This window comes from Cololabis saira, chromosome 23, assembly GCF_033807715.1.
Source record: "Cololabis saira isolate AMF1-May2022 chromosome 23, fColSai1.1, whole genome shotgun sequence".
Taxonomy (NCBI): domain Eukaryota; kingdom Metazoa; phylum Chordata; class Actinopteri; order Beloniformes; family Belonidae; genus Cololabis; species Cololabis saira.
This window is the reverse complement of record NC_084609.1, coordinates 10,147,809-10,174,165: the sequence shown is the minus strand read 5'-3', so window position 1 is coordinate 10,174,165 and position 26,357 is coordinate 10,147,809. Positions and strand designations below refer to the sequence as shown.

General features: G+C 40.3%; 1 protein-coding gene across 1 annotated transcript; it reads left to right on the top strand.

Moving 5' to 3' along the window:
* Positions 1-8,411: 8,411 nt before the first annotated feature.
* LOC133424308 (G1/S-specific cyclin-D2-like) lies at positions 8,412-24,704 on the top strand. Its single transcript, XM_061714819.1, has 5 exons — positions 8,412-8,787; positions 9,741-9,956; positions 15,202-15,361; positions 18,684-18,832; positions 21,905-24,704. The coding sequence occupies exons 1-5, from the start codon at positions 8,593-8,595 to the stop codon at positions 22,067-22,069; spliced, it is 885 nt and encodes a 294-aa protein (XP_061570803.1). The 5' UTR covers positions 8,412-8,592; the 3' UTR covers positions 22,070-24,704.
* Positions 24,705-26,357: the final 1,653 nt, after the last annotated feature.

The following is a 26,357-nucleotide window of genomic DNA, read 5'->3' as shown; positions in this document are numbered from 1 at the left end:
TGACTCCGTCCACATCTGTGGGTAAGAATGTGAAATCGCTTGGCATGATCAGAGACAGGAACGCCCTGGTGGATGCAGCCCTACGCTAATGATCTGCCGTCAGGCAGGTTGGCTCCTCTGCTCCACTGGACCTCCGTCGGACCTCCGCTGGACCCCCCACCCACTGCACGATCAAAGCCCTGCTGCCTGTCAGGGGACTGCAGGAGACCAATGCTGTCATCCACCCCTGACCAAAGCATCACTATGCTAACTCCTATCATGGCATTTCCTGCAGATAGGCCTGGTATGTCGATGTTTGTCTTGTTTCTTTTATTTTTGGTCTCTTTGGAATGCAATATTACACAATATGCAAGGAGAAATGTTGGATTTCACCATGACCAAAAGTGTTTATTTGTTGTATTTGTGGTGATGAGCTCCATGCAGGCGTGAGATGGACCGAACAGTTGTCCTCGTGGTTGAAATGAACTGGTCCTTTTGAAAAGATTCATGCTGTTCAAGCTTTGCATCATGCATTTCCCACACTTTTTTGCTTTTTCTTCTGTGCATAATTGGATAGACGTGTCTGCTCTGCTTGGTCACCCAAGATGGCAAAATGGTTTCAATTGTAAAACAAAATATTTGCCAGAGGAGTTACCTCATAGATCCACTATTTTCCACCCCCACTTAAACTGCTTATACTTGTTTGAATCAACGTCTTTGGTCTGGCTGCAGTTCGTGACCTGCATCTTTAACTGTTGGACTAATGAGTTTCATCTCTCATGGCGATAAGATGATTTCAGTTTGAATTCAGTGGCTGTTTGGGGGGAAAATACAAATCTTCAAAGCCCTCTTGCTGAATTTAATCAAGCAACAAGACCAGTGAGGTGCATTAAGACTAGAGCTGAGTCAGTCTTACAGAGGCCTCTTTATGCCACTGTCAAAGTTGAGAGGGCTCGCAGTTAGCATGCAACACACACAGGAAAACACCAGGCAGTCCCCAGACAGTCCAAACCACAGCAGTCCACCCCAGATCCCTCTCTGTTCCCTGTTATGAGGAGTGCATCGCCTCGCTAGAGCCGCTTTCAAGGGGCTTTCCTTCACATCGCGAGGCCCCACATTTCCTCCTCTTTCTCAGGGGGGAAATGTAAGTGTGTAGAGCTGGAAATGCTGCAGAGTCAAAGGGAAATGAATGGACGAAGAAGGCAATGTTATTTGTGGAGTCTGTGAGGCCCATAGGCTTAAAATAAACTTACACAAAATGACTTACTGGAAACTGCTCGGTCCTCCAGTTGTTGATTAATGCCTCATTTTTCTGTGGGCACAGAGAGTTTTTGAGAGGAAAACAGAGAAAGAAAGACTTAACTTTTGTTTGATCCAAGGTCATTGAGTGGCCAGCTGCAAGGCCCTCTATCAACCCTTGGGATCAGTCTTCCTATTGGACATCCTGTCTCCAATGAATTGTCACTCTTCTCATTTGAGATCACACAGAGGAAGCTGGCCACTGCCAGGACACACCCACGTGTCTTCACCAGCCAATGGGATTGATCCAGTTGTCCAGCATCCTTCGCACTCTGGGACCCACAGCTGCCACAGGAGCTCCTCTGCTGGAATTTTTTGTTTGTGTCCTTCCTTCCCTAATCTCTGACCACACACACTTGTTCACTTGTGACAGGCAGCCGCTGCCTCTTGGCCCCGGCCCAGCTCTCCCCTTGGTCTTCTGCACAGCCCTGAGACATCTGTGTGTTGTAAGGCGAACGAGCAGTGAAGCTGGAGGGAACTTCAGAGTCGACTGTTGGAACCCAAGCAGCAGGCCCCCTCAGCAGAGTTATATAACAGAAATCTAGCCGTATGCTCACATGAAGACCATAACTCTCTCTCTTTTTGCAGACACTCGCTGTGCTCTCGTAGTCTGAACACTAGACAATATTTTACATGCTTGCTCTGCTTTTTTACAGTCTGTTTCACAGGGAGACAGGGCAGGAGCAGATATCATCTTATCCAGATATCTAAGTTATTTATTTTAATACATCCCCTGTGACATGAAGAGGATGTGTCCTTACGCACTTATTATCAAACCTATGTTGCTTGTCGCTAGCGACTTACTCCAGGCTTCCTGTCTATGCAAAGTGTCCTTCAGCCACACATTTTAAGGCTCTTCGAGGATTTGCTTTGTTTTTTTTGTTCCTTTATAAAAGGTGCATGCATTAGCAAGTGTGTGAAAATTACAATCAGAATCTCTACATCTACAAAAGAAATTGATGTAGCTGATCCCAAAGTTTATTATGTATAAGCGGTAAAACATATTCGGTAAAAACAGCCAACCCAAAAACATAAATCATGGACATAATCAGTGTATTAATTACCGGGGGTCATAGAGGATTATGTAAATTTGTGCTCTGCAACAGAGGGAAGGAAATAACCTCCTAAGCAAACTTGATTCAGGTTAGAATTACCTTCTAGGATGCTGTCTTCATGAAGCAGAGACGGTGACGATTAATATTTGTCCAGGAAGTTCAGAAAAATTATTGGTGTTACTGAATATAACATTTAAATGCTTTACACGTATGTAATGTCTTTTAACCCCGTCTAGGTCTTAAAAACCCCTCTTGAAAACATTTCTTATACACACTGGCGTGTATATACTACTTCTTATTTTACGTGGAAATGCACAATATTCACTGCTTAGATCAAATTACCAATTTTCCAATTGAAAGATGACCAAGCTACCAATTGGGTCACTATTAGATTACCCATTCCAACATAATGCAGGCATATTACATGTTATTTTTTTATTCTTTGCCCTAAAAACACGTTCTGGCTTTTTAACACCAGATTGATGATAGAGGGTAGCTGAACACCAACATATTTCTCTCAGGAGCCAGAAAACAACTGATTGATGATATTTGCGCCGCTTGGTAAGCTCTTGATTTTGTTACCTGTAATGCTGTCAGATGTTTTCTCTGCTTTTGGCATTTGTTGTGTGTTTTAAAAATACGTTTTAAAATATCCGTACGTGTGCATGTGGGAATTAGCAACGTCTAGTGGCACAAATTAAAGATTGCAACCAAGTCAACGCTGCCACCATCCTCTTAATTGGAGCCCCTGGGGTTCACTGTAATAAAGGGATGCAGCATGGCTTTTGAATCAAGATCAAAATATTGAAAATAAACTGACCTTAATAACATCACGAAAACACGACTTTTCTTATTTTTTAACGAAAAACCTACACTTTTTTTTTTTTTTTTTTTTTACAAAAAACATGAATATGATGTTGCTATCTGGAACTTTTATATCTATATTATGTATACCCTTATCTACCTTTTTGCTACAAAAAAAGGTAGATAAGAGTCCCACCCCTCCTTTTTTGACTATTCTTTACATGATAGCTGAAAATATTGCAGTGTAATACTAAGATTCTTGTTTTGGCAACTTATAGACCTCCTTTTGTCTGACTTGCACCCTCTTCCTCTCCCCTCTTCTGTTTGCTATTTCTTCTGAGTTCATGTTGGAGAATGGGGTAATGTTCCCAGAGGCTCTGGGAGGAGTGAGCGATACAAGCTGCTGGACGTCAGACTTGTATACAGACGTAATGGAGGATGGGGGGAGAGTCAGTGGTGACTGAGGCCCAAACTGTTGAATAGAAACCCTGTTGTGCTCACGTCTCAGACCAGGCCCGGATGTTGCTATCTGTCTCTTCATTGTTTCCTCAAATGTTGGCATTTGAGTTTGAATGATGGCTTTCACTTTAGCCAAAACATTCCAAAGACGCAGTGGGGGAAACACCCTCCTCTTCTTGCACTGATTTAACGATGCTCCGTTTGTTTTATAATCTTGCTGCATAGTTAAGTGCAAATTAGCTGGTTGCACCATAGCGTCCAATCACATCTGAAGGATTGATGGTGGGAATAACTCAGGCATTAAGGAAGTAGGATTTACGCATGCAGAAAATATAATTATGAGAAACTGGTTAAAGAAAAACCACAGCAATTGTTGGGAGCAGCTTCAAATGGTTATTTCTCCAACATACTTCGCTGGAGTTCTCCTGGAGAGCACCTTCTTTCCGGCTTTAGCTACTCTGCAGAGTGGCAGTGATAAAACCTGCTTTGATGTGTGACACTCCTGATAGAGACATGCCCCATGCTGCTGATAGCACGACCAGAATAGACCTTCAAAGCGCAAGAACGTGTGAGTCAACATTAATGTTGCCTACTTTTCATGTTTAGGAGGGGGTCTTTGGCCTACTTGCAGGGTGGCGTAATCTTTCGGTGTGAGAGCATATAGTTTGCAACCATGTGACAAACAGAAGCAGCTTTATCTTAGCTCCTGGCCGAGCAACACCAGCTATCAGTCAGAACTGGGAGGAGTGTTCACCACTGTTCACACCACAACATTCCAGCCATAGCATCTTCTTCTCTACTGTCAGTAAACCCAAACACCCAGCTTGACTCAGAGCACATGGGCAACCTGTAATCAAGCTTGGCTCTGAGACTGGCATGTAAAAGTAAATCCTGTGTTTATATCTGAGAGAGAGATCCTCCTCATGGAGCCACTTACTTGATCTTTCACAGGAAATGCATAAGATGATTTTAAGCTTCAAACTAAACTCCAGGATTAAAGATCTTGACTATCACCCTCCACCTTTTCTCTCTTCCTTTGTCTCATTCTCTTGATCTGTGGCAGTCTGCCCATCTGCGGGCCCCTGTGCACTGGTGGGTTCAGTGGACTGGTATGCGGCAGGAATCTTTGGATCAAGGTGATTTCACGCTCCTCCACGTTTTCCCAGGGCTTTGGGCACTCTCTGTTACCTCTGTGCAGCCTGCAGTGTGTGATAGCGGCTGACATGTGTTATCATAATGTACATGCACAACAGAGTAAGGGTGCTTTATCTGTCTAACACCTCTGTTTCCCTCAAGTGTCAGTACTTTTACTGGCTGGAATGGTAGGCTACTTTGGCCTCTTCCAGAATGACCTCTTATGAGCCAAAACCTTTGACCCAGGGATTTGTCATCCTCTCCACACACAGATAACTGGATAACCCAACATGAAATCTCAATTTTAAGATGAATCCTTTCAAACATACACTCTTCCTTTGAAGCAGAACTAATCTTGCTAACCTTGACATTCCCTCAGAGACAGTTCCCACTCTCACTTCACAGTCTGCTCTCATAATAGCTCCACAGTGTTCTTTTTTTTTTCTCAATGAAACTCCATATCTCATTCAGCTATTTGGTGGCTGCTGTTGAAGGGGGAAGTGACTGAGTTCAGCTTCTCTTATTTAGCTAGACAACAGCGTGCTGTGACCGAAAATCACATTCAGAATCAGCAAATTTAGGTTCATGAAATATATTTTCTATGTCCGGGTGTCTGACAGTGATCTTGTTTGACTTGCAAACAGACAGACCAGAAAAACTGCCCACAAGTATCAAAACTAAAAGGAAGTTGAAGACGTCATAGCTTCCTCTGTTAATATAGTTCTATCATTTTGCAGGGACAAAATAACACTTTTAGATGTCTCTGCAGATTTGCATGGCTATCCTTATGCATGCCACATGCCAAAGTACTTCCTTTATGGAAAACATTTCTTTGGAAAGTAATCAAAATGTCGTCCACACCCATGTCAGTACCATCACACTGTGTCCTGTGAACTGACTCTTAGACTGACTGCACAGACTTAAAAAAAGCTGTATGATTAGACTATAAAGTTAGGATCAAAAAGCAAACACAAAAAAGCAACAGATAAACCTTCTAACAGATTTCATTTCAATGAGATGTTATCAAACATGTGAGGCTACGCTAAGTGGGGAGCAGCAGTTTTCTGCAGTTTAAAAGATTTTCATTTTGAATGAAGGTTGTATGAAGGTCTTTTATGTCTTAAGTGTATCTGCAGAAGATTGTGGATGCAGCAATCTTATTTTGTGGAATCCTGATAGGAGCTAGGCTAAAAGCTAACCGCTAATGGCTAAAAGCTACTAAGAAATGTAAAAAAAAAAGAGTTTGCAGCGTCTAAAATAACTCAGCTCATAGCAGTTCAAGTAAACACTATAATGTGGATCTCACTCATTATCATTATAGCATCACACAAATAAGCAGATATTTGTGACGAAGCAGTTTACATTTTGCAACTTGTTGCAACACTGATGTTTTGTGGTCAGCTAAGGAAAACGTAGTGACAAAGTAAATAATTATCTTCTGCAAAAGTGAGAGTGGGTAAATATGTATAATGAAATATGTAAAGCTTTAGCTGTTTTAGGTGGTCAAAATGAATTCATCTGTGGCAAGTAGAGGAGCTGTCAGCCTAGCACCCCTTCAGACTTCTTCCTTGATTCTCCACATCGTCTGCTGGAGATTAGATGCAAACTATTCAAAAGTACTTCACATTACCCGACTTAAAAACGTATAGCTTAGTACTAAAAGTACCGTTGAAACTGATGGGAAGTAAATCATTTAAATTGTTGAAACTGCACTTAGAAATTGAATGATCCTTTCAGTTGCTGTGGACCATTAATGTCAATGGGATATATCATGGGAGGACCATGAATTTCTTATATGGTATATTTATTTCCGTCCACAAGTAGGCCCAAGTTAATGAAATCATTCCGTCAGCACAGACGAGACAACACCTCAAACAAGTATGCTTGCCGTCCCCAGAATGATGCTGTAAGCTTGGTTACAGTTGTCAGTTTTGATAATGCATATTTCTCAAAGAAGAGCTTAAACTTTAAGAGAAAAAAAGTGCAGTTCCTTCCCTTTGTTAAGCCGTCAATTAACTACTGGAGTTAAAAAATAGATAAATAAATAGCAGGCAGTGTTAAGGAAAGCCTATAATCTAAAAGCAGAGAATGACTGTAAGCTTTTCTGAGTTTTTCTTTATTCTGATACAACATTGAGCTCTTTTTCACAGCTTGTTTATGTTAGCCTTTAAGAGGATGAATATTTAACAAAGTGCTCCTGTGCTCTTTTTCTTTTTTCTTTTTAAACACATTTCCCCGATATTCTACATAGTTGTCAAATATGTTGGGCTAGCTGGGTTGGATATTTATGGGCACATAGTGCAGGGTACTGATTTAAACCAGAAACTGCACATAATAATAAATGCTGCATTTGATGCAGTTAACCACAATATACGGTATTACTCAAATGACTAGAGAACTGGGAGTGTGTTTCCAGAACTTTACTAAACTGATTCAAAACAGAAACAAAAATGTCATCTGCGTAGGTAGTTTATTTTGTTGTTTTCTATAATCTGTGCCAGTGGTGCCATGTAGATGTCAAACAGAAGAGGTCCCAGGATCGAACCTTGGGGAACTCCACATGTGATTCTTGTCAGCTCAGATGTAAAGATACTTAATGACTACGTTTACATGCAGTCAAAATTCGGGTTATTGCTAATATTCCGGTTACTGAAACATTTGGAATATTCCGTTTACCTGCATGAGCAAACAGGGTTATCCCTGTATACATGGTAATTAATCATTTGGTATATCTCGATCAAAACAGCGACGCGCGGAGAACATCATGATGCAATTACCGTCATTTCCGCTTCTTCTTCCTGTATCCAAATTCAAAACAAATGGTGCTTCGCGCAACTTTTTGGTCACCGTCTTGTAAATCTTGCTATCCCGGTACTTTCTACCAAATGTTCATATCCTTCATTACATTTATAAAATGATTAGTCTCCTCCTCACTCCAAAAGTGTGGCGTGGTTTTCCGTTTCTCCGTGTTTATAAGTACGTCCTGGACTCAAAAGACCAAGATTCCTTGCGAAAAGAGCATGCGCAGAAAACAAATTCATGTTCCGTTTGATTGGGATATTCCGTTAGGCGTTTACATGACCTAATATTCGGGTTTTAAAAGGAGTAACCCAAGGGTCATATTCGGGTTTTTAAAAACCGGAATATGAGCAAATTCGGGTTATTCAAAGGGGTTATTGGCGTTTACATGGCCATGCAAAACCGGGTTATTTCTGGGTTTTAAAAGTGTTTTGACTGCATGTAAACGCAGTCAATGGGGGCATGAAGATGTCAAACAGAAGAGGTCCCAGGATGGAACCTTGGGGAACTCCACAAGTAATTCTTGTCTGCTCAGATGTAAAGATACCTATTAATGCAAAATACTTCCTATTTTGAACCAGAGAAGAAATATTTAGTTTCAAAACCAATATTCTATTCCTATTTTATGTTTCGATGAATTTGTTGTAGCTACCTCACCGCACAAAAAAGCTGCAGCACTAATTTATACTTTTATTTTGTTCAAATGTATTTTCATTCCTACGTTCAGCACTCAACTTCATAAATAACAAATTATGTAACAAATGCATTTATAAATAAACATTATTGGTTAATAGGTGAAGAATGCCAAAAAATGAGCCGGAAGTCAAATTAGGTCCTCTTTTAATTTGAAGGGCTGGTCGCGGCTCCCAGGCAGCCCGGAGGAAGAAGCAGATCGAGCAGCAGCAGGACTGGAGCAAACACTGTTGTCTCCGCCTCATGTTTCGTCCTGGGGACTTCTGCTCCTGTCCGCTCTCCAAGCTGTTGTGACAATATTTATTTTCTTATTTTAATTATTTAGTAACAAAACAATTGAAAATTGGGGGGAAAAGAAGGGGACCGAGTCATGGAGCTGTATTGCTTGGAATCGGACACATCCGTGAAAGCCCAGCCAGACCCAAACATCCTGAATGATGAGAGAGTCTTACAAAGTTTATTAACCATTGAGGACAGCTTTTTACCTCAATGTTCATATTTCCAACGGGTCCAGAAGGATATTTACCCTTATATGAGACGAATGGTTGCAGGTTGGATGCACGAGGTTTGTGGGGTCTTTCTGCATTGATGGGCTAACCTAAGCTTCAGCTAAAGCACGTTTTTTTTTTTTCGTCTTCTTAAAATTTTTTTTTTTTTTTGCATGTTTTCTTTTATCTGCACGCTAAATCTGTTTTATTGAAGAGTGCTTTAGTTCATGGTGAAGTGTCATTAATATTAACCTGTGTGATAATTGTATGAGAATGACTCATTTAAGGCGTGGGGGAGTCGGAAATTCCACCACGAAGAAAGTTGAGCTTCAAAGAAACAGCCGTGCTGCTTATTTACTTAACTTTATAGCTGCAGAGTTGGTACTTTTCCAAATGATTGAGCGCAGGCGACAGAGGATGGGTTTTTCTTAATTTACATGTTCGAAAACCTCACAATTGATCTGCACAATAATTTTAATTAATTTTTGAAAGTGACTCGAGCTCGTGGCTCATGCAGGCTGCGTGAATGCAAGACCTACTTTCATTTTTAAGGATAAAAGTCGCTTAAAGTTGGCAAACATTAACTTATTTCAAGTGTCGGGAATTGTTGCCATGAATCATGTGGACAATATGCATGCTTTATATAGTTTGTACAGGATTTATTTGCGATTTTTTTCTAATATTTTCCAATGTGGCGAACCCTAACGAGGAAGGGAGTTTGAAATACGATGGGGGTGAACGACTTCCTTTTCAAGTAATTTGTTTCTGTCTTGCATTACATTTTTAGTCTTTTTGTGCAGCAAAGGGACGTGAAAATGAATCATTTAAACTTTGCTAAGTCTATTACTCACAAGCACCGAAAACCCCCACCTCCACATGCAAATATATGAACTTTTGCTCAAAGCAGATCCTGAAAAGAAAGTAAAAGAAATCTAGATTAAGATATGTGTGTGTGTGTGTGGTTTTCTTTCTTTTTAAAAAAAATATGTATATATTTTTCCTTATGTATGCCTATCCTGTGTCTCTCCAGGTGTGTGAGGAGGAGAAGACTAATGAAGACGTCTTCCCATTAGCCATTAATTATTTGGACAGATTTTTAGCAGTTGCACCCACAAGAAAGAGTTTTTTGCAGCTTCTGGGAGCCGTGTGCATGTTCCTGGCTTCCAAGTTAAAGGACAGTAGGCCCATATCAGCGGACAAACTCTGCATGTACACAGACAACTCCATCACACCTCGGGAGCTGCTGGTAAGAAACTGGGCCAGATTCTTTGGATGAACAGAGCATGAAAATGTGGTGTCACATTTTGGTTGATTTTATAGCATTAAAAGGCTGAATTAGTCTCACAGGAAGTATCCCATTTTCCTTATAAGCAGAGCTATGCACAACACAGCCACATCCATGCTTTGGACCCATGTGGACTGCAGAGGTGTGTGATGCCATCTAGTGCCAGTAATGCAGTATACAATAATGGTGTGCTGTGTTTTGAAATATATCTACAGCCAGGATTTTTTTTTTCTAACAATAAAAACTCAAAATAGTTTAGTCTCAACCAGCCTGAAGGTATAAGATAAGCAAGTCATCCCTAATAATGTACTTTTATTTACAAGTGAGGAACAATATTTAAGCCTCAGTAGAGTAAGAAACCCTGACATAGGGAGTAAGTACTTATTGATTTAAGGGACAGATGTGTATTTATTTTATTCTTCTGAGTTGTGACTGTATTTGGGTTCAGCTATTATTCTTTTCGATAAAGAATTTGCCAAATCCCAAGTTATCTTAGTTATCTTCCCAAGTCGACCAATCACAACTGTCCACATCCAATCATGTTCTTCGGCTGTTGACTGTATCCCATGGTTCTCATCAGGGGAAAAAATGTTGGCTAATTTTACTGGTTTTGTTGGTGCTCATAATTTTTGAGAGTTTAGAGAGAAGAATTCATTTTTCAGATAAAAATGACAAAAACTCTTTGGGGCCCCAATGATAAGGTAATTTTCTGCATTTTTGTTTAATGTGGTGGCAAATTTAATATCCTTTAGTTTATAACTGATCAAATGTAATATCTTTTATAACAACAATTTGGCCACTTAGTAATGACATTTTAATTTATTTTCTTATATTTTGAAAGCAATGTAATTGTATCTTGGAGTCAAAGAATAGCAGCATGTACTCTAAGAGACTTTGCCTGTTGTTCTGACATTTCTGTTTTTGGAAAATAAATTGATTAATTAAATAACAGAATAATTGCCGATTGTACAGCATTCCACCAATCTATCCATAAATTGGCAAATTATTTCAGTTCCTGACCAATTTACATGCTGCAGTAAAGCGTGCATCTTACTTTGACAAAACTCCTCCACATGCTCTCTATAAATCCCTGCGTCGCCTGCAGCTGTTGAGGGAAATGACATTTGTTCCATTTGATACTCCATAATGTCCTAAGACTCCAGATTCCTGGATATCCTCACAGGATGCACAGAGCAGGCAGCAAGGCCCGCGAAGGATGTTGCACCTCTTCTTTGTAATGAACGCACTTGGCCCTGCGAGAACTTCAGCTGGACGTGAAAGCGTTCAAGGGGGTGTTTGTCAAGGCAGCTGGCCAGGAAGTGAGAACATTGATAATTTTAGTCTCAAAAACTTACATTTCCCTTGTTTGCAGTTTGACCACTGGCAGTTGGTACTGATCTCTATTTTAGGAACAATTTCACCATGAGTCATGTGTTGAACTGGTCCATGTTGTTAAAAAACGCCCTGCAGATAGGAAGACTGAAGTGACATCACTGTCATTATGATCCCTATTCATATTGATCAGGCACCACAATCGAGCTGTTGTACTTTGATCGTGACTCAAGAACACTCTGGGTCTGTTGGATCTTGCAGCCTAAATCTTCTGTGTGCTCCAGTGAGCAACGTGCTACCACTCATGTTGCTTTACTGCCAGTCGCAGGATTGGATGGCGTTTCTTTTTGAATCGTATCAAGTCTGAGCGGTTTGGGACTGAGTCCACATCCAGATAGGTGCATTGGTTGGGTTGGTCCACAACAGGAGCTTAACGGACCAATCTGCATTTCCAAATTCTGCTTGTTTTGTCACAAAGTTATTTTAAAGAAGAAAGAAAAATCTTAAAAACTCTTGGTATGCCTGCACTTTCTTTTATTTAATCAATCGTGTACCTCTTAAGCTTGGCGATTTGACGTCTAGAAAACTGGATATAGTAACTTTAAGTCAGTTTTTGAACCGTTGAAAATTTGGAAAAGCATACGAGATCTTTTTAAATCAAATAATCCCTCCTCCTTTGGAGGAATTAGCTGTGTTTTCCCCGTTTTGTAGAGGCCACTGAGAACTGTTTAATTGTAGTTCTTTTCACAGTTTTTTTTTGTTTGTTTTTGTGTAATGATTGAACCGCTGCTACCCTGCAGATGCTACATTTAATGACGGTTGTGGACTTGGAATTTCCAGCTTCCCCATGGAAAGGGAAAAAAATGTCAAACAGGAAGTTGTATTTCTCTTAAATATTACACAAATCACTGGTGTATTAAGGGCTCACTCTTAAGGTGCAACACCTCCGAGGTACGGTGCATGGAGCATGATGGATACAGATCTGCAACCTTGGATCCTAGTCTGTGATCTAACGGTACTAAAGAAATCTGCTCATTGAAGATATTTTTGGTGCACTTTTCAAGATAATAGTTGCTTTCATTCCAATGGAATGAAACTACTTAAAAAACTTCATAAACTCTATTGCTCTTATACCAAATGATACATGGGAAAAAGTCAGTTTCTGTCCAGTTGGAAGGTCATTGGTATAATTCCCCATCATGTCCTTACCCCCCATTGCCCAAGACACCCAAGTATGCTTTAAAGTAGTTAATATTTCTACGTGGAACCAACTACAGATGTCGTGTGTTGACAGGATCTCTACTTCGTAACTCCTACCGTAGCCTGGCTGGAAAGGTGTTGGAGACTTGTGATTGGTCGGCTTGTTTGCATTGAATTTCCTTCTCCAGCTTTCCCACGACTACTTTGCATTGTCAAACCGGGTAGAAATATGCAATTTCAGTAAAAATTACTGTTGCTCAACATTCCTCAGCTCCAACTTGCACAAGCAAGTTGGAACTTTGTCGCTCAGTTGTGCAACGTCTGTAGTTTATGAAGGAAGTTTACAAAAGGCAGCTCGGCAGTGCAAGGCAAGCTACACCGCTGCAGAATACAAACTGTACTCCCACCTAGTGGTTGGGGGTGTAATTTTAGCGTGACAGAGCAAGAGACAGGCATAAACGGCAACTACGACGGCCCTGTGACTGTGCAAAGGTGCTATATAAAATCATAAATCACTGTTAGGGGTTACAAGCCAGTTCTCTCTTAGTGCTGGTTCCAGACAAGAAGAACTTAATGGAGACAGATTATTGTACCTGATATGTGAGAGAGCTGATATGTAAGAGCTCCACAGCATCATTGATGCTGCAAATGAAACTGCAACCCTCTGTTTGAAGGAAATTAACATAATGCTTATTATTTGATTGCTATACCACCTTTGGGGTTGCCATCTTTCTGCAAGATTACTAAAATTTCAGAATCTCGTTAAGCGATATATGTATTTAGTTGCACATTATTGGTATTTAAAAGAACATTTTTTTCTTTATAATAACATATTTGGTAATGCAGAAGTAAAATGTAGTCAGCTTTGGCTTTACTTAAAGATCAGTGCAAAGATTAGCAGAACTAACACCAAGCGGGCCAGTGTTTGACGAGGAGGGTGATGAGTCAGAGTACGAAATGGTTATTCAAACCCGCCACATTTATGTGCGCTTGATTATCTACCACTTCAAAAGAGTTTAAAGCTAATGCTCCAGCTATGTAGCTTGTCGTTCCCAACATAGTATTTCTAGTGTTTGTTCAAGAAATGGATGGCTTGTTTTTAAGATTTTCTTATTTACTCTTGGTGTTGGTCAGTCTTACTTGAGGAGTTCTTTTTAAAATGTGTTAAAATGCTGCAAAAAAAACCTTAGCAACCTGCACATTGTGCAAAAAAAACCAATTAAGCAAATTAACGTCTCTAGATGTTTTTGTTTGACAAGGACGCTTCAAAGTTGCGCTTAGCGATGAACAATTGCAGTTTATTTGTTTCAAAATGTAAAAAAAAAAATCTCTCTACTTTCTGCAGCTCCTCCAAGCGTTGTGGTTGTTTCTGCGAAACCTTTGAACTCGGTTATTGAAAAGTCAGTTCACACATCAACGCTGCTGCATCGTTCACACCATTAGCTATCAAATATGGGGCTGTGGTGAACTTCAGTCTAGAGGCGAGATGCAGCACACTTGGCGGTCTACTCGTGTGCTGGGTCACAGAGTTCACACGGCAAGTTTAAAGCGCTTATATAACATGAAGGTCAATTAATGGAAAGTAAGCAAATAAAGTTATTGTTTTTTCTTTTATGAACCAATTTATTATTATTACTATTAAAAGCTGCTTGTGTGAGAGCAGTTATTATAATAATGGTTATACCAACGCTAAATGCAAGGAAATATACCATCTCCATGGAAAGTTGAACTTTATTGTTGCATAAACTGTTTCTTCGTAGTAAAGGGTGTAAATGTTCTGCAACTACAGACAGATTCTGAGAAGATTGGAGAAATTGAACTGTTGGTGTGTTTCCAGCATCACAAGCAGAGCACCATCCACTTTGATTACATTCAAGTGGAGATCAGTCAGGAAAGTCTTCAGAACATGGTGAATTTGATGAATGTCCTATTTTAGATTCACAAATTAGATTTAAAAATGCAGCACATGGTAATGAATGTCAACGTTAGCGGTGGAAGGAGGACTGCAGCAGCTCTTCGGTGGGCTGAGAGTTTGAATAAACTATCAATGACAACAGCTGTTAATATAATCATATTAATCCTGATATTGAATATATCTGAGAGACTGCTGCTACGTCTGTTACTGAAAATGTTTAAAAGCTACGCTAAAGAACATTAAACCATTAGTAAATCTGTGCTTTCTAAACACAAAAGAATTGAGAGACAGGAAATTAAAAGATGAAGCATGTACACTTTTGCACTTTTTCTTTCTAGTGCAACATCTGACTGGTTTGAGAGTCGTCCGTGCGCTGCTGCTGCTGCCTGTGCATTGCAAGCTCATTGTAGCTATTTGAGGCTTGTGACAGGAAGGAAGGGGCTTGCTGTCTCATTGGCAGGGCCTCTGAGCAGGGCAAAGCTTGTCACATGCCGGCGATATGAACACAAAGGATGCGAGGAATGAGAAAGGCACGCAGATAATAAGATACAGCGAGGAGAGATAAAATGAAGAAATGTTACTCTTCTTACAGAGCTATTTCCTCTGGGAATAGGGACAGGCTCTGATCTTTTTCACGGTCAATGAAGGCATGGCAGCATGCCATTTAACCCTCTTGACTGAGTGTATTCACAGTTTGACCTGACTGCCTTTTTTTTTTTCTTCCTGCTTTTTTTGTAAATCATCCTTTCTGTGCTTTAGGACTGGGAACTGGTCGTGTTGGGGAAGTTGAAGTGGAACATGGCCTCAGTCATCCCTAATGATTTCATAGAGCACATCATGCGCAGGCTGCCCCTTCCTAAAGACAAGTCGGCGATGGTCCACAAACACACGCAGACATTCATCGCCCTCTGCGCAACAGGTAAAACACAACCACATGCCTCTTTCTCGTTTGGTCACACAAACGCTTAATTTGCTGCCTTTATATTCCTGCATCCACTGGAATATTCTCTCTCACACACACACACACATTCCCTCATCGTGAGTCATCTGTGACCTCCTTTCTTCTCCACAGGCAGCTTTCTCCACTGTCTTTCCCAATCCTTTAGAGAGTTTTTTTTTATACTTTTTTTCCTCCTCTTTTTCCTCCTCACAGCTGTTTTAAAGCGCTCATCCATGTTCCTCGGTGAAGTTCCTGGGAAAACTCCTATCAGCGCAGTGTTTAGATAAGCCGCATACGCTGGCTATGACTGCATCCCGCTGCTAGTTGAACTCCAGTAGACGCTCACGGAGGTGACCGGCTCAGGTGCAGCTAAACTCCTGCGCTGCTCGCCCTGCATCGTTTGTTGACAGGGAAGCTTGCAGTTAAGAAAAAAAAAAAAAAAAAGAAATCAAGGCAGTGATCCTGCTTCTTCCTCCCATTGCGGCCTGATGTCCAAAATAAACTCTGGTTGTGGGGGGGGCGATGTCCCCCTCAGGCCTCTCTCTTAGGTGAATTTTTATGGCATTCCTTTGCTTATGCTAGGAATCCCCCTAATATTTTCATATCCTGGACAGAAATACGGCTGCAGGATCATCTAATGCACATAATATAGAGGACTCTGTCACAAAGCTACCTTTCATCTTCTAACTCCTTTTGGTTAATTCAATGAAGCAAATAAAACAAAAGGAGGTGACTTTGGTGCGATGAAATTCCTCCGAGGTCAGCGTGGTCAGAGCCGTCCAATCAGTACTTGTTTACCGGAGCTAGTTATTTCTACCATAAGCTTTTTCAATGGGTTTAATGGCCTGTGTAGTGCAGTTATAGTGTCAGTTTTTTTTTTAACGTATTTGGGTGTGTTTCAGTGGTTGCTTCAGCTATTCATAAGCAGCTGCCTCTACCCAAGCACAAGCAGCCGCAGTGAGAGAAAAAAGAGGAGGCCTGCTGTGGTTTTGCAGTAATGTAAATGTTTGGAGTTTATATGGAGTTGAGATGTTATTCTTATATTGGTGTAGCTCCTCCTATGGACAGCTGGTCCCTTGAGGAGAGGGGGGGTGTAGTGGAGCAAACTCTTCCCCAGGGTTTAATTCAATCTGTCAGGCCAACAAAATTGTCATTATATTGGCAGAAGGCGCAGCATGGCTCCTGTTAAGTGTGTGCCTGTTATTTATTTTGTATTGTTTCGTGCTGTGGTCCTGCATACTTTCATTGCTGAAGTTAATGTGTTGTGTTTATGCAGTGCAATTAAATCTAAGTCATATTTTGATGTAGTGTAAGCCACTGTGCTAGGTTTGATTATTCATTATCGACTGTCACAATAATGTCTACATTGGGTGATGAAGCTTCACCTTTTCAGGCAGTGTTTCTCAGACATTTGTGTTCATGCACCTAAATCGCAGAAATAGTTGTTGAGAATGGAAAAACGAGAGCTCTGCAGCAAGGAGCTCATCTCTGCACATCCGTCCAGTCGCAGTGTGAGGCTAATGTGAAAACTGGATCGTCTGCTTCAGGAAGTTGAATAAATGGCCAAAGACCAAGGAGCAATGTCCAGTTTTTCTGTTTTGAAGTTGAGGTGGAGTTCCTCAAATGACCACTAGAGGCTGTCATTCTTTATTTTAAAGAAAATATAGCTTTTTTTTTGGGGCTGTTAATTGTACCGACAAAAAAACTTGCAACTTCTTTCACCCACGGCCAAAAGCTGTTAACGGAGCTAACCAGAGGAGTTATTATCGTTCACGAAAACGAACGAAATAACGAGAACTAAAATTGAAAAAACGATTTCGTTAACTGAACTAAATGAAAACGAAAGTTAAAAGACAAAAACGATAACTAACTGAAACTATATTGCGTGTTTAGAAAACTAACTAAAACGAACTGAAATTATAGATATAATTTCCTCCGTTTTCGTCCCTGTCAATATAAGCCTCTTGGTATGATCAATATATTCCGCTCTGGCCGTTTATCTCCAACTGGCAGCTACGGCACCTTAACGCCTCACGGTCCGTGACCTCAAAACTAAAACTAATAAAAACTAAACTAAAACTAAGCATTTTTGAAAATATAAAAACTAGCAAACCCACACTAAAAACAAATGAAAACTAACTGAATTGAAGGAGAAAAAGTCAAAACGAAATAAAAGCTAACTAAAATGAAAAATTCTAAACTATTATAACCCTGGTGAACCCACCCACCCCAGTCCAGCAATCCTCACGGCTCGCCTGGAGCCTTGCAGGTGGAGCAACTTGGTCCCGACCTCCGCCAGGGCCGAGCTCCGACGGCACCGGGGCAGGACCCAGGCCGCAGGAGCTCAGTTGAAGCTCCAGCTGGCCTCGTTTCAAATATTGTTTCCGTGGCGACATCAGAGACAAGGATGGATGGGCAAATTCGATCAGAATGAATGCGTCATAGTCATACTTGTCATTAAAGCTTAGTGGGTTAATATGAGTCTTAGTCATCGTAATTTGACTAGCTTATGGAGATTAGGTAAATTTTTCCAACTAGTTGCAGCCCATTTACGGGGGTTGGGCAGTCCGTTCCTGCCAAAGTTGGTGCTGTCCAGATGCCAGAATAAAAGAAGGGGCGGGGGGTTCAAACAGATTCTTCAGAAACCATAAGGGTGGTCATGCGGGGGGGGTGTCCAGTTCCTTTCATAAAGCCCGTGCCAGGTCCAGGGTGTCAGCATCTCTTTGAAGTTTTAAGTCAAGCTGTCCTGACAAAACACAGGAAGTTCAAACACCAATAAAAGACATTGGTATTCTTCTTTCTTTTGTGACTGCAAACTTGCTTATGGTTTAATTCGTTGAAGCGGACGTGCTGGTTTTCCTTTGTGGAGCTCTTCGTGGCCTGCCCCTCCTCTGCTCCACCTCCTCCATCCAGGTCTGTTGTCGCTTAAGTCTGTCAGACTTGGACGTGCGCTCAGGGGAGTCGTGCCTGGAGCTCATAGCTCAGCGAGTAGGAGGTTTCCTACTCTGCTTTTGTAATCAGAGCTGATGTTTCTAAGACGGAAACCACACAGGTTCCACCGTGCAAGCTCCGTCTGTTGAAATCCAGACTGTGGGAAAATTAGGTTTGGCCAGCGCAGCAAGCACACTGGAGGATGATTCAGACGTTTTCACCTGTCATACATCTTGCATATTGCCTGTGGGCTGTTTTCTGGTTGTGTCATATTTAAAGATGGGATTTTAGTGTGTCACTCAGGCCCCAAAGCTGCAGCTCGACTGATTTCTTTTTTTTTTTTTTCCCATTAATTGTCTTTCCTCGCCAGATGACCGCCTTGCAATGAACCCTCCTTCGATGATCGCCACCGGCAGCATAGGAGCCGCCGTCTGCGGCCTGCAGCTGGACCACAACGACCAGAGGCTCAGTCGAGACAACCTGACAGACCTGCTGGCCAAGATCACCAACACCGAGGTGGTGAGTGTCGCAGCACATGTTACGAGTAAAACGCTCAACAGTTGTGCCACCGCAACAATGCGTCGCTTGAAGCTTTACTATCGTTGCAACATCTCATGGCAGCGGCATGAAAGGCTTTCTCGGTGCACAACAATGACGACTTCAGTTGTGGCAGACTGAAGCCATTTACTTCTCATAGGGAGAGGGAGAGAAAGCCTTTTGGTTTTTTGGCTGGAGAGCCAGACTGCTGCTATAAAGAGCAGCGGCAGAGGGAATGCGTCCCACATTCTTGTGGTAGGACACATGCAGTTTCTTTGCATGGCTCCCACTTTAGCAGTGTGCCCCTCCTGGTGGAGGAATACGTCTGCAGCGAATGCAAGAAGTAGCTTAACTCGTGGGGGCCGATGAAGAGTCTGAAAGTTAACCAAGCTGCTGTCACACCTGCAGAAAAACCAGCATATTCTACATCAGTCCTTCCTGAATATACCACAATATATAGCTCTAGATTCAACCGCTAGAAGCTTCTGATTTCATTTTTCACGGGCTTCATTAGGTTTGAGGTTTAAAGTTTAAGTTTGTGTCTAGTTTACCTGTTTATTTCAAGAAAGAGAAAGAAAGAAAGAAAGAAAGAAAGAAAGAAAGAAAGAAAGAAAGAAATGAGCCTGAAAGAAAGAAAGAAAGAAAGAAAGAAAGGAGCCTGAAAGAAAGAAAGAAATGAGCCTGAAAGAAAGAAAGAAAGAAAGAAATGAGCCTGAAAGAAAGAAATTAGCCTGAAAGAAAGAAAGAAACGAGCCTGAAAGAAAGAAAGAAAAAAAGAGAGAAAGAAATGAGCCTGAAAGAAAGAAAGAAAGAAATATTCCCGTTGATGACACTTTTTGTATTGGTATTTTTTTATCGTCATTTTTATCGGGATAAATGCCAGAAATTATCGTGATACATTTTTTAGTCCATACCCCCCATCCCTAATTAATATAAATATATATATATATATATATATATATATATATATATATATATATATGTATATGTGTGTGTGTGTGTATATAAAAATAAATACGTGTGTGCATAAAACAATGTTTTGTACACATGCTACAGTGCTCTGATCATTTTTAGGGCTGTGGATTTTTTACAATAACAGAAAAAGACTACAGGAATTCTATGTGATCAATCATCACTATAAGTTTTTAATAACATGCCTATAAACATTTAGCATTTAAGCTGCATTTTCCCTACGTCACTGCATGTTGAAAGATGCCGCTAGGACTATATGTTTTTATTTCAACAATATTTTCTAATACACATAACAGTTTGGTGTAGAAATGCACTGCCTTCCAGGTTGTGGTCACGTTGCCATAGTAACGTGGGCCCCGCAACCCCGCCGTCACAACAGACTACAGCCCATCGGGTTCCAATTATTCGTACATTTTAAAGGAATGTTGGCCTCTTTGCGAGCTACGACTGATTCTTTTAAGGGACTCGCAGTTGGTTTAGGGAGTCAGACCTCCCACATCTCCACCAATGACCTGAAGGAGGGGTGGGGAGGGGACAGGGACGGAGAGAGGATCCCCTTTCCTCAGAGAAGCCGTCCAAAAACATCCGGTCGCACTGTCCAGCGTTCTGTTTTACACCCAAACTCGGAGAGTCAGGGTGCAGTAGGTCAAAGCCATTTCCTCTGGGCCTCCACGTTTGGATTGACCGTGCTGTAAACCCAAGTGGGGGGTGGAGGAAGGGAATCTCGGGTTTCAGGTCTGCTTCTGCCGTAGTGTGATGGACCCCAGAGCTCTGTTGGGGAGCTCCTGGCCTCCCGTCTGAACCTCGGTGCACATCACAGACGTGGATGTGTCTAGGGCTGGGGATCGATTCAAATATCAAGAATTGATTTGATTCCGATTCTTAAGATTCAGAATCGATTATCAAGATTTGATCCGATTCGATTCCGATATTGATTTGGGTTAGTGTTATTAAAACTGTTTTTTCAGCTGTTGCATGAATTATATGACTGTAGTTATGCAACATATTAATACTAGTATTATATTGAGATTAAACAGCAAGTATTGGCAGCTAATGATGCTGTAAGGACCAATCAGCTCCCAGAATGATGATAGAACTGCTTTCAGAAACATCATGTGGGTCAGAATTACCAAACAGATCCAGGGAGGAAACAGAGACGGATGAAATCGGTTTTATTTTATTTTCCCACATTCCGTTTTTATTTGTTCCATTTTCGGTCTATTTTGGTTTTTAATTTTTGAGCATTTGGTTTTTAGCATTTTTTGCGAATGTAACCCCAAGACAGTATATAAAGTAATGAAATATAGACAATTTATGCAATTATAACTTAACACTTTAATGTTTTCATGCCTTTAATATGGTTATTTAATATTTAAAGGCAAAAACATGGCACCAGTTATTCTCGTGTCCAACAAAAGATTCCTTTTTTGGGGATAAACAAAAAAATTACCAAAAGTTGTAATGTAATGATGAAAAAAATAAATAAATGAATATCGATCTTTAGACATATGAATCGATTTTTAGGAATTAATATGAGAATCGATTTATAATTGGGAAATCGATTTTTTTCAAGGGCAGTTTCTCTGCAGCAGCTCGGTCTGCATCTGGGTGTGCTGGTACCCTTTGTTGTAGTCGGGATTCAGACAGGACCACCTACCTCCAAACGCATAATTCCCTGCTGGTATGCCAGGCATGTGACCAGATCTGTTGAAAAACTTGCATGTTGATTTCTGCAAAAATACCAACATTTTTTCCCTTTTTAGTGTTTGTGCACAGGTGGACTCCACTGGGTATATTTAATTATCTATAAATCTCATTAGAAAGCCTCAAGTTGGGATATAATCGCTTAAAATTTGTATTATTCCTTTTTTGTATGTTTATTATGTTAGACATTATTACTAGCGATTACCAAAGTTGTTCAAATTAGCGTGACTTAAATACCTGTCACATGTTGGGTAGGGGTCATTTTAATCAGAGGTCTTTAATTAATATAAAAGGCACTTTTTAAAATAAAGATCATGTGTTTTTAGAGGATGCACAGAAGTGTGGATGTTTAATATGCTGCATCTCTACTTGTTGCAGGACTGTTTGAGGGCGTGCCAGGAGCAGATTGAGCGCGTGCTGGCCTCCAGCCTGCAGCAGGGGCAGCAGTACCGCCAGGAGACCGGGGTCAGAGCCGGCAGCAAGGCCCGGGAGCAGCAGGACCAGTCCAGCACCCCCACAGATGTGCGTGATGTCAACTTATGAACTGCCTCCATCATCTGACTCACACAGCACACGTGCCGGCCTACCAATGAACTGCCGGGAAGCGAAGAGGGCAAGAGCTACCGTTTTCTTTGTCAAGTTGCTACTTAAGTGGTGGTGTGACAATCTATGAACTTTAGAAATTAAGAAATTTGTAGTTTTTCTCCTTTTTTGCCCCATCCACACCCGTCTAAGGTGTGTTTTCACCTTTTGTCCGGGCCACATGTAATCCTACAAGCTATTTAAAAAAACAACACCACAATAATATGGTTTAATTTTTGAAAACTTGATAGTGCCTTAGGTTCCTCGAGAGGAAACCTGAAAACATGTTCATACTTGAAAAAAAATAGCTTAAATATATGAAATATACGTATTTCTTATAAAAATAAATGATGTATATTTAGCTAGTATTTAGTTCCTCTTTAACCACCTTTAGTTAGCAGTTATCAAATTACAGTTTCAGTGGGATTTTTTTTTTTTTTTTTCTCATCTGAAAATCTATATAGCAGTGATTGAAATGCTGATAATACAGTACATGACATTAAAACCAAACTGGTATCCAGCTGGAGCGCACTGCTCAGTCGATCATACCGTGCACCTGTAGCACTGCTTACTATTTATGCAGACGGATGCCGGCTCCGAGTGGGCTGGGCCTGCTCGCAGAGGAACGACGGGGAGAAGGTCCGAGGGGTGGAGCGGTGGCGATTGTCTGTTTGAACAAAGGTCTCGATTCCACTGCGAACTCCAGACCGGAACGGAGTCCCTTTTGAGTTTAGCAAGGCTGCGTTGTTATTGTACTGTTTTTACTTAAGCTCATACGTATTAGAGCGCAGTTTGGAGTGTTCAGTAGTTTGTTTGGAAGGGATTTCGGGCTCAGGTAGCACTGATGCCATGTTTATTAAATAAAAAGGAGTTCTGGAAAGTTGTTTTTTTATTATTTTCTTCTTTTTTTTAAACCAAGTCTCAGAGAAAACAGAAGCAGGTCGAAAGGATTTTTAGAGGTTTTGGATGAAGAAAGCATTTGGAAAGTTGTTAAAGATTGCAAAAGTGTGGGTTGATGAGTGATTGTGATCAACATTGAGGATTGAGCTTTACAATGTTTCTGCAGTTGCACAATACTAGGGTGACTTACAGGAGGAGGATTGATGTCTGTCAATGATTATACCATTTAACTTTTTATCGAAACAATATTGATGCACTTTTAAAACACGCTCCTTAAGATTGGTAAGGGGATAGTAGTAGTTTTTGTTTTTTTTCTGGGGTCATCTGATTTTCCTTTCTTTAAGTTATTTGCTTTATTTTCTTTTTTTTTTGGTTTATTTTGTTTTCTTTCCTTACGGGCTGGATTCCCAGGGGGTGACGCACGTTGTCTCAAAAGCTGTGCCTCAACTGGTAAGTAGACGCAGGATAATCGGCGCTCTAGTGTAATAGTTTATTAAATAAGGCAAGCCAAGTCAAATGTAGACCACAGTGCGTTTTTATTTAAGCCTAAACTTGAATTTCTTTTTCTTTCCCCCCTTTTTAGATTTATAACGACCCCTTTTCATTAGTTCCTTCAGAAGCTAGCGTGCCTCCCTTGAATATTCTCGTTTTGTTCTTTTTATGCATATTGCTTTCTTTACTGCAGTTTTAGAATAACCATTTGTGGGAATTTTACACACATATATATATAACCGATTGATGAACAGAAATGCTTGAAAATCCGCATTACAATTTTATAACAGAAATGTAGTTTCTGATCTGTATTCCTGCATGTTCAACTGTGCTAAAAGCCAAATGTTTTGTTTATTTTTCCCAAAACGTGCTTTAAACTGAAAATGTTAATAAATTTAAATGTTCTGTTCTGATTGAGAAGTTTCCAAAGTAAGAACAGTAGATTATATACGACATTCTCTTGCTGCTATTAAGCTTTTCTTTCCTAGTCTTACACAAAAATGCCTTACTCTCATTCACTCGTGTGCTGCTATATTATGAAATTTTGTAAATGTAACAAGTCTGCTTTTCTGTTGTTTGTGTACCGGAGGGAACGTAACACAGTTTGGTGCGGGACTGGAAGTACTTTCGTTTGCAGAACTGTTTAATTAGCATGTTTTATTCGTTTGTTTTAGTTATCTTTTGTTCCATCTTTTCTCCATCATACTCTTGCTGCTTCTGTATGTACCTCAGGATAATTAAATTGGATAGAGTGAGAGTCCATATCACCATTACCTCATCACACGTCACTTCACACACATTGTCTTGACTCCTGATTTTTTTTGAACGGGTTTCTTATTTTTTTTGTTTTTGTTTTCCTGTCTGGATGTTGAGAATTGCCAGCTGCCAGATTCCACTGAGAAATGAAAAGTGCCTGCAGCATACTTTAAATTGGGTCCTTTCGTATGTCTGGTGCTAAATAAAGAAACATCCTATACTGTATGTTATTTGTGTATCACAAAGGCAAAAAAAAAAAGTTTCCTATTAGGACTTGTTTTGAATCAGTCTGTTTTAATAAAAAGGAATGTTTATTTCTGAGGTACCCATATAATCAGTTTTACAATTGTTCAAAGTGGTTGTTAGTCCAACTTTTTCTCTGCTATACCCATGTGCAACCACACAATGTACCTCGGCAATTTGTCCTTAATAAATTGGCTAAAATCAAGTGTCTGCTTTGTCATCTTTTATGTTGATTGCTCTGACACGTTTTCTGTCGTCATTGGAGGATTAAATCTAAAGCTGTTCCAGGATTTCACTCTTCTGGATGGGAATCTTTGATTTTGTCCCCCGTGGGTCTTGGTGCATCTGTGCCGTCAGTCTAGGCTTCCACTGCTTTCCCTGCAGGAGCTCCGGCCAGCATGGTTCCTCTTCCTAACTGACCTTCAGACTAGACTAGATTAGACTGTCATGTGGCATTACACTTCTGGGGGAGGCGTTATCCGAGTGGCTTTCTGAATCTGTTTCATCCTGGTTGGTGGGTTTGGAGCTCTCAAGTCTGCCTTCTGTGTAATGTGCCATGCATTGGCTTCTCCTTCCAAGATAGTTCCTCCTCCACGTCTTCACTGGGTTTCTGGTGTCTGAGACATTCATGTAGCAGCTTATCCCTTGGGGCAATCTTATGTTCCTTGAGCTTTGTTGTTTCTTCCTGGATGGTGGCTCATTGATTTGCATCTTCCCTCCTTCCACTTCAGAGTCTAATGTTGTTGGACTTGGTATAAAAACCTCTGTGCATCGTTAGGAGCTTCCTTGTTTTGATATCAATAGCTTCCATCTCTCCCTGTTGCCAATTTACTGAACCAGTGGGGTACCTGATTACGGTTAGGGCATACATGTGGACAGCTTAGACTTTTGTTCAAGTACACACACACACATGTATATGTATATATATATATATATATATATATATATATATATATATGTATATGTATATATATGTGTGTGTGTTTATGTATGTATAATACACTCAGTGGACACTTTATTGGATACACCTCAGTAGTACTGAGGTGTTATAGAAATCATTCCTCTGAGATTTTGGGCGTTGAGAGGATGGCATGTAGTCGCTTCTGTCCAGCTTCACATCTGAAAGGCTCCGTATCCCTTTAATTCTCACTCATGTGACTTGTCAATTAACGCATTTGGTTTTCAAATTCTCCTTTAGTTGTTTTTGATTTGTGTCAATTACTTTTTCCCTTGTTTCAAGTGTTTTTTCAGATTCTAAATGAGCTTATTTTTTCCATCGAACAGTATATATATATATATATATATATATATATATATATATATAGCCATAGAACTGGCTTAATTCTTTGTGCCTTTAATTCAACGAGATGTACAATTACTTTTTCCCTTGTTTCCAGTGTTTTTTCAGATGTGAACTTGCCATCAAATTCAAAAGTTGGTTTTTTTTTAAAAAAATTTATTTAACATTTGCAAACAGTACAATGATAACAAAACTTTATTTTTGCAAATACATTATGCAAATTTCACGTTGAATTATAACATATAAAGAGTATAACTCAAATAAAAAACAAAACAAAAAGCACAACACATTATAACCAGCCAGGGGGGATGAAATTATAACAGAAAGCCAAAACATTTACATACATTTATGGTTTTGATTGCTTTTGAATTAGTAGAAAACTTAATAGAGTCCAGATACTGATTTAATTCACAATGAAAAGTAAAAAAAGAGGGTTTTTTGTGTAAGAATTTTGATTTGTGGATGTGGAATCTTGCAAGGATAATCAACAAATTAATAATAAATGTTTCTTTTGGCTTTGTTCTAATCGTAACATGGTCAAAAACACCAAACAACACA

Excerpts from the sequence above, each read along its gene's own strand:
- LOC133424308 (XM_061714819.1), top strand. The coding sequence starts at position 8,593 with ATGGAGCTGTATTGCTTGGAATCGGACACATCCGTGAAAGCCCAGCCA. Across the intron at positions 9,957-15,201 it reads TCACACCTCGGGAGCTGCTG|GACTGGGAACTGGTCGTGTT; the intron begins GTAAGAAACTGG and ends TCTGTGCTTTAG. Across the intron at positions 18,833-21,904 it reads AGATCACCAACACCGAGGTG|GACTGTTTGAGGGCGTGCCA; the intron begins GTGAGTGTCGCA and ends TACTTGTTGCAG.